Source organism: Peromyscus eremicus, chromosome 5 (genome assembly GCF_949786415.1).
Source record: "Peromyscus eremicus chromosome 5, PerEre_H2_v1, whole genome shotgun sequence".
Lineage (NCBI taxonomy): Eukaryota > Metazoa > Chordata > Mammalia > Rodentia > Cricetidae > Peromyscus > Peromyscus eremicus.
Window position 1 is genome coordinate 82,497,076 of NC_081420.1, and position 17,613 is coordinate 82,514,688.

At 48.5% G+C, this 17,613-nt stretch overlaps 1 protein-coding gene across 1 annotated transcript in view; it reads left to right on the plus strand.

The window, feature by feature from the left end:
• Sipa1l2 (signal induced proliferation associated 1 like 2) overlaps window positions 1-17,069 on the plus strand; it is a 92,827-nt gene extending 75,758 nt beyond the window's left edge. The window contains 3 exon segments of the mRNA XM_059263803.1: window positions 12,618-12,741; window positions 13,464-13,545; window positions 16,025-17,069. Of these exon segments, the coding sequence (XP_059119786.1) occupies window positions 12,618-12,741; window positions 13,464-13,545; window positions 16,025-16,171 (353 nt within the window). The 3' untranslated portion in view covers window positions 16,172-17,069.
• Window positions 17,070-17,613: the final 544 nt, after the last annotated feature.

Consider the following 17,613-nt stretch of genomic DNA (forward strand, 5'->3'; position numbering starts at 1 on the left):
GGGTCAGTGGGTCAGTTAAGCCTGTGGATCGGTGGACTGCAGAGGTCAGTAAAGCCTGTGAATCCATGGGCTACAGAGTGTCAGTTAAGCCTGTGGGTCAGTGGGCTGTGGTGGGTCAGTTTAAGCCTGTCGGTCGGTGGGCTGCGGTGGGTCAGTTTAAGCCTGTCGGTCAGGGGCTGCGGTGGGTCAGTTTAAGCCTGTCGGTCGGGCTGTGGTGGGTCAGTTTAAGCCTATCGGTCAGGGGCTGCGGTGGGTCAGTTTAAGCCTGTCGGTGGGCTGTGGTGGGTCAGTTTAAGCCTGTCGGTCAGTCGGTGGGCTGCGGTGGGTCAGTTTAAGCCTGTCGGTCAGGGGCTGCGGTGGGTCAGTTTAAGCCTGTCGGTCGGTGGGCTGTGGTGGGTGAGTTTAAGCCTGTCGGTTGGTCGGTGGGCTGTGGTGGGTCAGTTTAAGCCTATCGGTCGGTGGGCTGCGGTGGGTCAGTTTAAGCCTATCGGTCAGGGGCTGCGGTGGGTCAGTTTAAGCCTATCGGTCAGAGGCTGTGGTGGGTCAGTTTAAGCCTGTCGGTCAGGGGCTGTGGTGGGTCAGTTTAAGCCTGTCGGTCAGGGGCTGCGGTGGGTCAGTTTAAGCCTATCGGTTGGTGGGCTGTGGTGGGTCAGTTTAAGCCTGTCGGTCAGGGGCTGCGGTGGGTCAGTTTAAGCCTGTCGGTCAGGGGCTGCGGTGGGTCAGTTTAAGCCTATCGGTCGGTGGGCTGTGGTGGGTCAGTTTAAGCCTGTCGGTCAGTCGGTGGGCTGTGGTGGGTCAGTTTAAGCCTGTCGGTCAGTCGGTGGGCTGTGGTGGGTCAGTTTAAGCCTGTCGGTCAGGGGCTGTGGTGGGTCAGTTTAAGCCTGTCGGTCAGGGGCTGTGGTGGGTCAGTTTAAGCCTGTGGGTCGGTGGGCTGTGGTGGGTCAGTTTAAGCCTGTCGGTCAGTCGGTGGGCTGTGGTGGGTCAGTTTAAGCCTGTGGGTCGGTGGGCTGTGGTGGGTCAGTTTAAGCCTGTCGGTCAGGGGCTGTGGTGGGTCAGCTGAGCTCTGAGAGCCCTCCTGGCTGCCGTGCTGCTTTTGATCACCACTGATGCTGTGACTGTGCAGTTGAACTGCCGCCTGGGGGGCAGCACACTTTTCCAGCTCATGGGGAACTGTCCACAAAGTACATGAAGAAGCTGCTTCCCATTGTTTGGACCTTGTGTGGTGCGGGGCCACAACTCTTAGAGCTTTGCTGTTTACTACTGGTATTATTTTTCTCATTGTTGTGACCAAGCACCTGCCAAGCCATGGCTGTGGGAAGACAAACCTGCTTTAGCTCACAGTCTGAGAGGCACCAGTGAAGGCACGCTGGTGGGCAAGCCCTGGCCGTGGGAGTGGGCAGTGGGTACTCATTCACATCACAGCAGACCAGGAAGTGGGGCTGCCTGCAGACTTCATCCAGCATGATCCCACCTCTTAAGTTTCCACACCTTCCCCGGGCATCGTCCCAGCTGGGGAGCAAGTACTCAGCACATTAGCGCATGAGAAGACTCTACATACAGACTCTGACGCTGCGACATTCTTTCTGTCCCTGCCTTTCCCAGTGGATGAATTGATGTGGGGTCGTTTGATGGGCTGCCTTGCCTTCTGCCCACTGTGAGGCTGTCAAGGCCTTCCAGCCTTAACAGAATATGCTGTCCCCAGGGCTCAGAGCCTCCACTGGCCCCTGACACTTGTCAGTTGCTTGTGGCTCCCCCTTACTACCTGTGACATCTGGCTACAGAAGACCAAGGTCTGCTGCTGTAACCCTTCCTCTCCTCTTGTGACTGGCCTGCTAGAGAGGCCTCCTTTATGCCCATGCCCCAGGGGTGCGTATCTGCCAGTGGAGGAGTTTACTTTTGAGACAGGACAGCTGACAGGGGACACTTGCACACAGTGAACATGCCCTCACGACTCCCCGACGAGTGCATTACCCCTCTGGAAACAGTCTGGGTAGTGTCCTAGTATCCGAGTACTCATTTGTTTCCCTGTCAGAAGCTGCTAACTGTGGAGGGGTAAAGTGTCTTACTGGATTCAGACTTCAGCCAGCACCCACACTGAATACTGGACAGTCGACACATCTGAAAACAGGGTTTTAAAAATAGAATTTATCAGCCTGTTGGAGTGAAGCATCAGTGTAACTGTTTCCTCCGGGTTAGTGATCTTAAATCGGCCTCGCCAGATTGAACCCAACAGCATTCCCTCATAGAAGAGGGTACTCAGGGGACCCTGATCTAAGATTTCCGTCCCCACGCCCTCCTACCCAGCTGCATGTGGCCTTTTGGATAGAGCATAGAAGGCGGAAGGATGTGGGTGGGGCTTTTTAGTCATGCAGCTTCCTCCGGGGTGCTCACACTCCGCGAAGTCACCCCCATAAACTCATTGGCTCACCGTGCTGCCTTGAATGGACTCCTTTCTTTGGTTTGTGGGTGCTGTCTGCATCTGGGATAAATAGATGTTTCTTTCCATCTCCTCAGGAAAATTCATACAACAGACACCACAAATCTTACTTATAAAATCAAAACAAGAATTCCTCCCTGGCAGTCATGTGTTCTATTGACTTGCTTATTCATCCACCAAAAGGTCATGTCATCTTCATTGAGCTAAAGCTTAAGGGCTTAGATTTTGTTGTGTTATTCAAGAGTAGAGCTGAGGCACCAAATTCATCACCTCCCCCCCATTACAACTGTTTGAATATGTTTAAATATGATTAGTATGAAGAATGGGGGATGTTACTGTGACCACAGATGCGTCACCAGGAAGCTTGCCAATGAGCGTGTCTTCCAGAGAGAAACATTCCCAGACCTCGATGACCACAAGCAGTGAAACAATTCATCAAGAAAACTAGAGGTGAAACTCAAGATCTGAACTTTGGAGATGTGTGAACTGTTACTCTAGTAACTGCCTAAGAAGAATTAAGGAATATGATAGTTCTCTTTTTTATTAGTGAATAATGATGAAGAGAGTGCTACGTGTTAAGTATTTGGCCTGTAGCCATAAAGAGTAGTTCTTAGAGAAATAGACAATGTTTTAGAAACATTTTAATGGCAAAATTGATTGTGGCTCCACCTTACTACCTGTGACATCTGGCTACAGACGAAAATTAACTAACTGTACTTCAAAAGATTCCAGGAAGCTGCACAGAGGAGCTAGGGAGACTGCTCAGTGGGTGAGAGCACTTTCTGTATAAGTAGAAGGACCTGAGTTCAAATCCCCAGCAGCTACATCAAAAGCTGGACGTTGACTGTGCATGCCTGTCATCTAGCCTTGTGGGGTGGGGCAGAGATGGGCATGTCCAGGGGCTTGCTAGCCAGCCAGTCTAGCCAAAATGACAAGCTTCCAGTTCAGTGAGACTCTGTCTTGAGCCAATAATGTGGAAGAGTGTGAGAGAGGAAAACAACTGATGTCCTCCTCTGGCTTCTGTGAGCACGGGTGTGCACACTCATGTGCATGCAGCACATACACAGACAAATAAAATACAAGAGATGAAATTCGTTTTAAAATTCAACAGCAGATAAAATATCAGTGCATTGTATAAATTGATCAATAATCAGTTTTTCTTTGAATATTGATTAACATTAGCAGATATGATCCCAAACCATAAAAGTGCATGAGCAAGACGGAATTAATGTGAGAGAGAAGGTTACTGGAGCTGCAGCAGACCATTGTCCCCTGGAGAAGACACGGGCTCTGTAAGACCTCCCTCTGGCTTGTGTCATGAGACCTTGTGGTGCTTTGGAGTCTTGCTGTCCCCTGCAGAATGCAGACCTGGCCAGCCCAAGCCACCAACCTAATGAGCTGGTTTCCAAGATAGACCTTGGCCAGGCCTGACATCCCAGTTACTTAAAAGACTGAGCAGGAAGAGAACAAGTTCAGTGCCTGCCTGGGCAGCAGAATGAGATCTTGTCTCAGAAAGTGCAGAGCCCGGGATTCGACATGCAGTATAGACAAAAAACAGAGCTTGGTCCCCTGGGGTGCTCAGTACACAGTTCCCCAGTGTCAGGAATTAGCTGAGAGGCTAAAGGGAACTGTCACCAGACAACCTAGGGATGGCAGCGCACTGACAGTACCTTAGCTGACCCCTGGTGGGGCTCTTACTCAACACCATACTCTTGGCGCCTCCTTCATCTTGATGGTGGGAACCCAGGCATCTGACACTGTTCTGTGGCTTCTGCTGGGCTGCTTCCATTTGCACTGAATACTGGGTGCCACCTCTCCCCACCCCACCCATCATTCCTCCACATTTTATCGTTATATATTCTCTGGGTGGCACTAAAGAGAGATTAAAAGAAGTTATTGAGGAATGTCAACTACATAGGAATAAACTTCATGGTGACATAATTGAGTATTTATTGTAAGAAAAAAATGGGAGATGAGGAACAAAAGCCCAGAGTGCAGAGGTCATTGAAAAACCATTCGAGAATATTCCAAAATACCCAATATCACTCAAAACTACCAAGTGTACAGTGAATTGTTTTCAGTTACAAAGAATAATGGTGCCCTTGTGTGAGGCTTTCCTGAAATCTAGAGGCAGCTTTCTTGTGTAATAGAATTCTTTCCTTTTTACATCTCTGAAAAAGAGAGCCCCATTGAAACAGCCTTGGTCTGTAGGATTACAGTGAGAAAACTTACATGAAATTCTGTAGTAGACTGAGATTATTCATCGTTACAGGCAAGAGTTTAACTAGTTTAATAAAAGAAAAGCTTTAATTATAATAAGTTAGTAGGTAAAGTAATTAAGAGTGATTATTCTAATTTCCTGAAAGTATATCTAATAGAATTGGGACCTATTTCTAATAAAAGATAAGATTTGAGAGATCCTTCCAAAGTCTCATGAAGGATATATCCTTATTCCCGGATAGTCTACGTAATGCAATTGGGAATATGTTGATGAGCAGGGCTTTCAAGTTCAGAAATTAAACAAGGGAACTGCCTTAGTTACTGTCTCGTTGCTGTAATAAAATGCCCTGGCAGAGCATCCTAAGGGAGAAAGCATTTATTTCAGTTCACAGTTCCAGAGAGACACAGTCCACTGTGGCAGAGAAGGCATGTCACGGCCATCTACAGCACTGGACACTGGCCGATCCCGTTGTATCCACACTCAGGAAACAAGGGAAGGAGCTGGAAGTGGGCCAGGCTCTAAAGCCCCAGGGCCCTCAGAGACCCCTTCTTCAGCAAGGCTCCACCTCCTCAGGGTTCTACACCCTTCCCAAGCAGTGCCACCAGCTGGGGACCAGGTGTTAAAACATGAGAGCCTGTAGGGAACACATGCTGACCACAATGGGAACCCATTGGAACCATATCCTTTCATGTTTGTGTTGAAATCCTTGACATATACAGTGCAGTATGGGAGGGAGAAAAAAGAAGGAATGTCAGTAGTTTAAAATTGTAGCCATGGGTAGGATCGAATGGAAATTATTAAAGATTCTAAAATTGCTGAGCAGTGGTGGCACACGCCTTTAATCTCAACACTCAGGAGACAGAGGCAGATGGATCTCTATGAGTTCAAGGCCAGCCTGGTCTACAGAGCAAGTTCCAGGACCGTCAGGGCTACAGAGAAACTGTGTCTTGGGGAAAAAAATTCTAAAATTAACTAGATAAACAGTTTTTTAAAGTATTCCTGATTTTTCTAGCTACTATTTCTACATAATAAGCCATCCCAAAATTTATAGCTATCACCATCAGTGGTCTGCTTCTTCCAGTGCCATGAGTTAGTTGGCTAAGGCTCAGCTGGGTGGTTCTTCTGCTCTACAGGCAACCAGAGCACATGCTTGCAGCTTGGCTGTGTCAGGCTCATCTGGAGGACCCCACTGTGTCTGGAATAGCCATACCTTGACTGAACTCTGTACCCATTGGGGTCACTGCACATTTTCATGCATGATGGAATCCCTAGTGGAATAAAAGCAGTTCATTTTTTTAAAAAGCAGTTCTGTGATTGTTTCATGTCTGATCTGAGAAGTCCCAGGCAATGATACCTGCCATCATCTGTGACAGAGCAAGTCTCAAGGACAGTCAGACACTAGGGTGGGCTCTGGTCAAACCTTATGATGGGCTGGTGTGTTCACATGGCAGAGGGAGGTATGGTTGGCTCAGGTTCCACATGCAGTCAGTGTTAACAGCCTTGAAGGACACCTTAAGCAAACCAGCAAGCTCCAGCTATGTGTTCTTTGGAAATCAAGCCATCGTTAGAATTACAATGAGAGAACAGAGACGCTCTTAAGTAACTGTAGAGTCTTAATATAGACAAGGACAGGAATGGATAGAATCCTCAGTGGTAAAAATGACAGTCCTTTTTGAATTAATTTGAGATAAGTGCAGTTTCCACTCAGCTATCTAAAGATACGCTAAGAACTTAATTGCACCCATTTAGAAAAATGATGAACAGTATTCAACAAAAAACCTATTATAAATCAATAATAATTAAATAGCATAATAATGATTCAAAAATAGAATAAGTCCTTTTAAAAAAATAAAGAACATAGGCATCAGAATGTATTTAACACCTAAATGAGAAAGCAATTTATATACTAGAAAAGTCAACTTCATAAAAAGTGAAAAATTATTCAATATTACCATTTGGAAGATTTAATTATGCAGTAATGAGAGAACATGTGAAATATAATATGGCCAGATATACATACATGTATGTATGTATGACCTTTTATGAGCCTGAAAGAGGGATGTGGTGAACTGTAGAGAAAGGTTTATAATGAATGTGGTAGATAAAGCCAAGATGTGTGCAGTGCGTAAGTGAACAGCGGAAGACGCTGCCTCCGAGGTAAACAAATGAGGTGTGGGCTGAAGCCCGCTGAAGAAGACTCGGTAACTAAGTGTGCAAACAACGTTCATGTAAATTTCAATGATAATGAGCTATGGCACTCACCTACTCCGTGGGAAAAACAATTCTGCTGCTCCAGGAAGCCACAAAGAACACTCAAAGCCAGTGTCGTTCTGCAGATTATAAAGCAATCCATCTTCTCGTTCAAGTACAGTGACAATTCATAGCCAGGCCAGAAAAATGTACCGCATCCCCTCCCCAGATCTGAAATCTCATTCCTAAGAACTAGCTGATAGCAAATTATTCAGTATATAAAATAATATAGCATAATTAAGATCAGTTAGAAGTAGATAGATAACCAGAGTGTAACCCAAAAAGCACACGTCAAAGAGTGGAGAAGTCTCCTTGGTCTAGGATTGAAAGGGTGATCTGGGTACTAATGGCGTCAGCCCAGGCCCGGCAACTCCCCTGTGCTGTGACAGACACATTGAAGATCTGGCTGGGTCACATGCCAAGCTTTATTTTAATATGTCCGGTTCTGTTTGGTGTGGGATGTGATAATGCCCTTCGCCTGTCAGAGTTCCTGAACAGAATTGCAGATTTGCCTAATACAGCAAAATCCTTTAGCCGTCTGCCATGCAGTGCTCAGCTTGTCTCTTGCTTCTTGAAATAATGTTTTCTAGACTGTCCCTGACTCATTTTCTTAGTGATTCTTTCCACTTTGCAGTGGTTCAAGAGCAATGTACCTTCCATAGAAACTGCATTTGGAATCTGCAGTGCACTGTGACCCTCTCCCAAGGTGCTGCTTGTGGTTCCTTCAGCCCCGTAAGCATGATGGGAACTGTAGGCACTTTTAAGTGTACTGTGCGGCCAGGCTGTGATGTCCTGGAGGCGGTGTGTTACTTGCATTTCTGATAATGTGTTATTAGTGTGTTCACTTAAATCCAGGCTTAACAGGATGTGACCTTGTGAACGAGATCAGAGCTAAGTAGAAAATCTGGCTGTGGGTCAGACTGAGTCTGGGAAGGGAAGTGGAGCCTCTTTTAAAAGTCCTCCCATTAAAGGGCTGAGAGACAGCGCAGTCAGTAGAGTGTAGCCATGCAGCTGAGGACTTGAGTTTGACCTGCAGAACCTGTGTGAAAAGCCAGGCCTGGTCACTCACACTCTGCTGGGAAAGCAGAGGCTCTCAGATCCCTGGGACTCACTAGCCAGCCAGCTTACCTAAATCAGTGAGTGTTCAAAGCCAACGAGAGGCCATGTTTCAAGAAACAAGCTTGACAGCATCCTGAGGAATAATAGCCAGAGTTGACCTCTGCCCTACACACACACATGCACCTGCACATACATGAGCGTGCACATACACACAGGTCCTGGAGTTAGCTGCTGTCATTCATCATCAAAGTATCAGGAGCCAGCCAGTGTGGTTCTGATAGTTTCCTCTCACATGCTGAAGTGGAGAACAAGTGTGCTTGTCTTCAGCCCGAGGAGGCCTGTCCTCTGAGTGCCCAGTATTTACCGTGGGTGATGACTGTCACCATGTCTCCAGGACTGAGTGTGGGACATGTGTGCTCACACGCATTTAATGCCTATGCTGGGTTGCCATGGGAATTAGATGACCACATGAGCATATTATATATATTAAGTCTATTAAACTGTGCCTTTAGATGTGTTTAATGCCAATGCTGGGCTGCTGTGGGAATTAGATGACCAAATGGACATATTAAATGTATTAAGTCTGTGCCTTTAATATATGCTCCATGTGTCTTTGGTTTCTTAAAAAGCTTAATCATAAACTTTGAGGATGAAAAGTTTTTTGGTTTTAAATATTAAGCACAAAGTTGATAAAAGTCTTGAAGTTACTGATGTCTGACACCTGTGTACGAGCACAAACAGAACTCAGCATGCTGGATGCCTCCTGATGAGCATGTAAATGGTGGGGAAAGTAGAGAACACTGACCACTCTGGAGTTGGAAACTGTATAGTAAATCTGCTTAAATCCCCTAAGCAGCAGATAGAAAGTATTTCAGGCCAAGGCAGAGCTCTGTCTTGAGCAGAGGCTAATCCAGGGCTCTTTCCTTCTGGTCACTCAGACCAGCTCTGCCTCTTTGCATTCCTCGGAGACTGACAAAGGCCCAACCAGGGTGCTTCTGTGGGAAGTGCAGTGTGTTCTGTTTCTTTCCTGTCAGCTGAGTCGCTTTCCTGCAGCCCAGTCAGAGCCTGTGCTTCCTTCTCCCCAGCTGCAGAGTCCTGCAAGTCTTTTCCTCTGTGGTTCTGACACACGGATCAGAGCCGCCTTCTCTGTGGAAGAGTATAGTTTACCTAGCCACTTGCCATCCACGGAGTCTCTGGTACATTTACTAGGACTGCTCCTCCCTGTAGTCACTGCTCACTCCACTGCCAGTCCTGCAGGTGTGGCTTGAGGTCTCGGGTGATTTACCTTCACTGTCTTGCTGTTTCAGCCCTAAAACTGTCATTGAATAGCGTATGGATTACTCTTCCTCTTGCATAGTGTTATATGCATTCAGATCTTTAAAAATGACATTGGGTGCTGGGGAGATGGCTCAGTCATTTGATGCTGGCCTTGCAAGTGTGAAGACCTAGTGAAAAGGCTAGGCACACCATGCACACTTACAATCTCAACACTGAGAAAGTGAAGCCATGAGGACCCCTGGGGATTTGCTGACCAGGCAACTTAGTAGAATCTGCAAGTTCCAGGCCAAGGGAGAGAACTTGTCTCTAAAAATAAAAAGGAAGGTAGACACACCTGTGAAGCAATACCCTAAGTTGACCTCTGAGCTCGACATTTGAACACACATGCACATTGCCCCCCACCCCACATGAAGTTGAAATAAGTATAAACGTACCTAAAGGGTTGAATTGTCTGTCCCTCAAGCATGTCTCATGTCGCCATTAGCCAAACCTGCTTAGCCTTTGGGAACGGGGGGGGGGGGGGCAGAGCAACCAGGCTGCCCCCTAGGGTTCAGCTGCCGGGCCTGAGCTGAGCCTGCATACAACATCCACCCTGCCATGCTTGCCTGTTCTGTGCTTTTATTTGTACTACGTGGTTCCAGGTCAGGTCACGTGATTGCAGGGCATTTGTCATCGTAGAAGTAAGCTGCAGAGGCAAAGAGCTTCCCTGGAAAGTGTCAGGAAGATGAGCCTTATTAGAAAGTCATTCAGTGTTGGCTCAGAAGAGTAGCATCCGCATGCCCAGAGTCCCCAGCCTGCTCTTCTGGTACACACTCCCTGGGTGGCAAGGTCTGCACTGGCTTCTGCCCCCTGGCCAGAGGACCATGTGACTCCCTGAGGCTGCCGGGAACATGTCCTGTTCGGCTCCTGTGTGGAGATTTATAAAGGCAGAAATAGCTGAAGCAGGCTACAATATTTCTACCCGGGTGTGAGACCCGACCCTCAGAGCCAAATACACTTAAAAGCAAAGGCAGCTTGGCTGGGGTGTCACCAGGCTCCACACAGTAAAATGAGTCCATGGAATTCTTCACAAAGTTTAAAAAAAAAAAAAAAAACTTTGATGTTGGAGTGCAGACATGCATGTGCAGGTATGTTTGCCTGTGTGGACACCTGTGGAGGCCAGAGGTTGACATCAAGATTTCTGTCATAGTTTTTCCTCCCCCCCACGCCATCCCCCTTTAAGATAGGCTCTCTCTCTCTCTGAACCTTGAACCTGAAACTCACTGTTCAGCTAGACTTGTTGGCCAGTGAGCCTCCAGGATCCGCCTGCCTCCACCCTCCAACTCTGGGGTTACAGATACATGCTCACCCCGCTCAGCTTTCCATGGGGGCCAGGGGTCCAAACTCGGGGCCTCACCCTTGTGCACCAAGCTTTTTACCCAGCTTAGGTTTTTCTAGTTTTTGGTTGCTGTTGTTTTTAAGTAATACAGTGTCTTATTTGGGGCCCTCACAGAAGAAGGCTGTGTAGAATTTTACACATGATCTTAGCCAAAAGGCCAGTAATTGGTGTGTGCAGAATTCTGTAGCCACCCAGTCCTCCTAAGTTCCCCTTAATCCATCCTCATCACCTCTCTGCAGGGAGACCATGTGTGGATGTGGGCAGTGGCCAAAGGGCATTCATTATTCATTAAGCTACAGGTTATTTCATCAAGTGCCAACCCCCGAGTGTCAATGGTAATGTTACTAAGTGGGTAACGCAGCCTTCTGTTAAGGCTGAGTAGTTGGAAGATCTTTGTCATTCTGTAGGTTAGACTTGGGCTTTACAGAAAAGGCAATTAAAGGACCTGTATGCCCATGGCAGGTATTAGGCAGGGGCCCTGCAATACGAGAACCCTGATGTCCTGGGTCACTGGGTGGGCTCAGCAGGACTTCTGAGAGGGCCCAGGGCATTGTGAGTAGGTAGGCTGTGCCTTCCACACTGTATGGCTGCAGTGACTTTCCATCATATGCCGCTGGCAGCCTCAGCATCGCTATCCTTTTTAATTAACTGGTAGTGTGTGACCCTACATCAACCAAACAGGCAGGTCACCTCATTAGGAGGCCTGTGCAGCAGCCAGCGGGAGACAGAGCTCCTCCCCATTAATCAATCCCTGTGAGAAGAGCCCCTTGGTACTCACTGGCGAACTTCACCCCTCCAGTTCCAGCTGCGCATGCACGTTCACTCCGAGTTCAGGGGAAAGCCAGCTTCCTGAATCTGTCCCCATGCTCCGTAAAGACAGGACGCTTCCTCCCTACCTGCAGCGCTGACTTGAGGTCTGGGTCAGAGTTTGGCCCCAAGAGGCTGGGCTGCTCCTGATTTCCTCCCTTTCCTGCCCTGCTCTCTGGAAACATTGAATGCCAAGTTCGTGATGCCTGGGGATGGGTGTTACTGCTAGCATTGCTGGTCCCTCTGAGCTTCCCGCACGGTTTCTAGTGAGAGGGCCCGGCTGGTTGCTCTCACCACCCCGTTCTTAAGTTTGCATTCAGGACAATCTGAAACGATGGCATCTATGATTGAATATGGATATGTCAGACGCTTCCACCCTGCTTCTAACTAGAACGCTTATAACATGAAACATGGTATCTCACCATCTTGTGTGACACCATGTAACACTAGCACCGAGCCTTCTGGTTGCTGTCTTCTTACACATACACAGAGAGGTGTGCATAGACCCCTCACACACAAATGCTAGCACACCATGCATGCTATACTCACACAAGCCCGTCTTTCAAGCATCGTAAGGGTCCTGGAGATTCTCCAGGTCGGAGAGATCTTCCTGTTCATGGGAGAATTCTAAATCTTATTTCAGGTCTTGACTCAGATGAAGAACTCGGGCTTCTCTGTCACCACGCCTCCTACCTAGGTGATTGACACTGGCTCTTGCTATTTTGTAGCCTGTTCTGTTTATTTCTATTTCATGTGTCTGCACGCCTGCATGGTGGTCCACATGAGTGGGGGTGGGGGATGCACCAGGGACGTGTGCCCTGGCTGTTCTCTCTTAGGAATGTTCTCGAGTTTGCGGGAGCTTGCAGAAGGGTCCATCTCCATGGTTCTGTCCATCCAGCTTGCTAATCCATGCACAGCCAGTAGCTTAGATTCCTTGGGGTGTGGGAAGAAGAAAGTAGACCTGTCTCTGTGGCTGTGATATATGTACCATGCAGCCCATGGAGGACAGTCGATCTCGTGCTTTTTAATTGCCAGCAGCTTGCCTGAGTTTCTGTTTCTCTCTTTTGTTTCGAACAGGGCATTGTGGTAAGGGGGGCCAGCAGATTCCATTCAGTAAATTGGTCTGTACACAAACATGGTGCCTAATGCCTCTCACCAAACTGCTTCTGTGTGTTCCTCCTCTCCAGACCAGAGGGTGGCATCTTTCTGTACCCTGACTGACCTCCAGCATGGACAAGACCTGGAAGGGGCCCCAGAGCTGTCCCTGTGCGTGGATCCCACCAGCGGCAAGGAGTTCCTGGATACACCTGGGTATGTGGACGCTCCCTCCCACTGTCCCAGAACTTGGGTATCCCAGGCCAGGCCAGAGAGAGTCTTACAGTGGGACTGACCTGGATTCCTGCCATGCTGGAAATGATGCCACTAGATCGTGTAACCATTGTACTACATAGACAGGAGTAGTGTGGTGCCTGATGTCTGGCCTGTGCCCAGAGTAGCCAGTCTCACTGGCAGAGAGAACCAAGTGGAACCTCAGGTCAGCTACCCAATTACTACAGAAGCACCAGGCAGTGCTCCCCTTGTGAGTCACTCATGCTGTGGGACCTGCCTAGGGCACAGTTCACCCCAGACCCTGGTCCTTGATCCAGCCATCCACCTGCTGTTGACATACATGAGGAATGCACCCACTCTTCGTGATGATGAACCCAGTTCTGGCTTCCCTGTGAACTGAGTCACTGTTAACTTGCTACTGAGCCTGGTCCTGTTTTCATGACAAAAGCAAGGGGAAGCAGGTCTACATTTGACTCCTAGGACTTAGCTCTGGCCTCCCTCTTCTCCATTTAAATAATCCTGGCCTTTGTTTTCTTATCAGCTTTTGGGTCTTATGGATTGGATTCTGAGTCCATAGCAGTAGCTATGGGGACATTGTCCCAAATTGTCAACTTACACATAATATTTTCAGTGAAAAGTTTACTAACACAAGCAATATCCTAGCCCTGAGTCTCTAAAGTCCTCTTAACTGTACCATTTACCAGGGAGCGTTCGCCCTCCACACTGACTGGGAAAGTCAACCAGCTAGAATTGATTCTCCGACAACTGCAGACGGACCTTCGCAAGGTATGATTGCTGGAGTCCACCCACAGGGCTTTGCCCACATGCAGACCCTTTAACTCTTGCAAAGAAGCTGAGAAGATCCAGGGACGAGAAAGACCCAAACAGACCTGGACACAGGAGGGAGATTCCCTCGGTCTGCCTTCTCCTTCGCACATGCAGCTGCTGTGGTTTTTTTCCCTGAGGGAGCAGGGAGCCCTGTGGACATGGCTGACAGTGACTGGGCCTTCTGTATGGTGAGGTCTCTATGAAGTAAGATGCAGCAAGCTGGCATCTTTGATTCTGTGAGTTGTTGATTGCAACAGATACATATGAGCTAGTCCAAAGGGGAGTCAGTAGCTCCCCAAAAATGAGCCCTCCAAGAGCTCAGTCAGCTCTCCCACCTCGAACAACTGCCATGTGCCTGTGCCAGTTTCTCCTCAGAGGAACGAGGTTCTTCTTGCAGGAATTCCTGCTGATGCCCACCACAGTGTCCTCAATGTACTAGGTGCCCCTTGCTGCCCGGAGAGGCAGAGTGGCATGTGTGTCACAGAGAGTGTCCCAGGAGGCTCCTGAGGTGGCAGGATTTTAGCTGGTATATATGTTTGTTGATGGGATTGGGCCAAGCAGGAAGGAAGTAGTGAAGAGAACGAATTACAAAAAAGTCAAGTTCTGCTCTAGTGTGTGGGGAGGGCGTTGGCCTAGGGTGGGCACTGGGACAGCTTTTGCAGTACGTCAAACACATGCGTGTCTGTGTGTACATGCACGCCCATATGTTGACACACTTACTTCTGATGGTCTCTGTCTTCTATCACCCTAAGGTCAAGTGCAGGGGGAAGCTGCCAGGGTGTATTCAACAGGGCTGCCACATAAGGCTTCGCTTTTCCAGCTGTGGGTGTGTTATGGTGATTCTGGTTCCAGAGATGAGGGGTGTGTGTGTGTGTGTGTGTGTGTGTGTGTGTGTGTGTGTGTGTGTGTTTGCCAGCTCCAGGGACCTCCTACCCCATTCTGCCTGGGCTAGAGAAGTTTCTAGGACTTCATTCTAACCCACAGAGTCCCAGGCAAGTAGAGGCAGCTCACTGCTTTATCTCCTCTGCTGGTATAGACACCAAGGCAGTTGAGTTTAACTAACTTGGTTTAGACAGGAAATCAAGAGAGAAATAAAGAGGGATACAAAGACCCCTGGGTATGTAGGATATGAGTAGATCAGGGGACCCAGAGTATAAGCTGCCTGGGGAAGTGTACGGCAGCTTGCCAGAGGAGCAGGATCCTTCCTGGCAGGCAGGACTGCTCGGGAAGATCCGGCAATGTGGGGCAGGAGTAGCTGATGATGGGAAGTGGTCATTGGGAGAGACAGGATTAGAAAACGTTGAGGAGTGGGTCCCAGGAAGATTCCTTTGAAAAACAGGAGATGGCAATGGATCAGAAAGTGAAAACTTGAAACTGCTCTAGAAGGGGCTGTGGCTTCAGTGATGAGGTGGGTAGAAGAGAGAACTGGACTCTAGAGTTGTCCATTAGAGTCGGGAAGGTCGTGGAGACAGGATACATGGACAGGCCTGGGGCGGGGGCCTCATCTCTAACTTCACTGTTAGAGAGGGCGGAGTTCCAAAGGGAGCAGCAGCTAGGAGGAGCCTTGGCTGATGTTGTCTCCATGATTCAAGAGCAAGAAGAGTTTAGGGCATCAGAAGTGTGGAAACACATGCTGGGGGGTCTTGGGGAAACACAGCTGAGTGGCAGCGGGGTGGTCTGAGCCAAGGCAGAAAGGGATCGAGGGAGGAGGATTTCAGGGCTGGGCTGGCCTGATGACAAGGCTAGTCCTGGCTAGTCCTGGCTAGTCCTGGGGCTTTACAGGGCAGCCTGGTGGGTTTGGGGCAAGCCCAGAAGAGGTAGGGAACCAGGAGGCCATTGAAGGGTGAAAGTAGACACCCTGAGGAAATGAAGAGCTCCCCGTGGTTCAGCCCCTGCTCACCCACTGTGTGAACCACTAGAGACAGCGGCTGTTGGGACGGTTGTACCTCTGAGCTGAAGCTTGTCGTGTGTTTCCCATGGCTGTGTGTTAGAAGCACCAAGTACAATTATTCTGAAAACCTTATTATTATGTGCTTTTGAGTGGCGAGCTCTGAAGGTCAGCGTGGAAATATGGCAGCTCCAGAAGGCCTAGGATGGAATGAGGCCCGAGTATTGTTTTAGACTTAGCATCCATAGCTTACACCCTGGCACCAGTTTTAGGTAGGGGGAAGGCAGTTGGGGAAGCCCTGCAGATCAGGAGGGGTTCACTCCAACCTAGCTTCAACCTGTCTCTTCCAGGTGGGTAAGGGGTCATATAACTTCTGACTGGCTGCCTTCCCGCATAGCAGCTTCATTCCTCCTTGACAACATCCGGGGGAGCCAAGAGGCTAGGGTGGCTCCTGTCCCTGTGTGAGTGACAAAAGCGAGTCCCTGGGGTTAAGTCAGAATGAGGGGCAGCGGGCCAGTGGCTCTATAACACGCTCTCTGGTCCCCACAGGAGAAGCAGGACAAGGCAGTGCTGCAGGCTGAGGTCCAGCACCTGAGGCAAGACAACATGCGGCTGCAGGAAGAGTCGCAGACTGCCACAGCCCAGCTGCGCAAGTTCACCGAGTGGTTCTTCAGCACCATTGACAAGAAGGCCTGACCGGCTAGCTGCTCGTCACCCGGGGACCATGGGCTGGCCTTTCCGCCTGCCTGCCTACCCGCCTGCGGTCCCTCCCCAGTTGACAATGCAGTTTTATATGCGCTTTCCACCACCTGTAGGTAGATGTCTCACTGTTCGTCCTGTGTCTCGCTACTCACCCTAGCAGGACAGGTCAGGGCACCTGGACTCCTCCTGGGTAGCTGCAGCAGAAGATGAATGTAACTCCTGGTGAACGCAGAAGTAGCCTGCAGCCGAAACGCCCTGATAACACTCTGGCCTCAGCTTCCCTGGGGGAGAGAACTGGATGTCACTAACTGAAGTAGGTGACCTACAGAGATGCTAAGCCAGGCTGCAGGATTGTACAAATAAATACGGAGGCAGATAATCAGACATGTACTTTAATGTTAAAGGTGCTCTATTTTTTTGGATGTACAGTAGTTTTATTTCCACAGCCACATTTATCATAGCAATAAGGAGGGTGCAGTAAGTAGTCAGCAGAGCTCCGTCAGAGAGAAGCTCTGAAGTTTAACACTAGCTCAAACGCTGTTACCGTAGAGACGTATTTATTTGCAGGAACAAACGGTGCCTGAATATTAACAGTGTTCTGATTTTTTTAAAGAGATACATATGCCTTGTAAATGGCTGGACCTGTTGGTAGTCACTCAATGTGTAGTTTGCTTTCCTGTAGTTTCTCTGCTGCAGACAGAATCACTCTACCTTCCCCACGCGAGTCCCCTGATGCTGAGTGCCCGTGGGATCCTGTGTACAACACCAGATTTGTTTATCTTTGTACAGAAACTCGGATAAAGTGTCTTGTATTTAACACTCTTATTTAAGCTTATTTAACCCCAACTTGTTAATTTTATATGATTTGGTTTCACCTGCACTGTAAGGAGGCAGGCAGTGACTGAGCTCACCCGGAACAGACTGGAGCAGGTGGGCGAGCCGAGGACTGGATGCTGCTGGCTAACACGTTGTTTGTATTGCTTTTCCATTTTTAACTGTTATATTTGAGATGAACATACATTTTGCTTTTTTAATAAATGTTCAAAAGAAGTCAACAGAAGAAGCAGTGTTATCTGGTGTGTGTAGACTGACATGTCAGTTGTCTCTGTGAGTTTATTTCAGGTCATTTAGGGTCCAGTCTATATTCAGAACTGTCTAGCTGCCTCTTAGGCTCTCACTGGTTAAGAGTGCTAAGGATTCTTTACTACACTCCACATGTACTAGTCTCTAAGCTTCTAGTCCACTTGATTCTAAGAGTATCATCCTTGGGAAGGTCTGGGAATTCCCATTTTATAACCACATAAACTGACTTGGGATGAGTAACTTACTCAAGCTTCCTTGATGGGTGCAAAGTCATTTAGTTGGCTGGTTTTATAAAAGCCAGGGCTCCAGGCGGATCTCTGTGAGTTCGAGGCCAGCCTGGTCTCCAAAGTGAG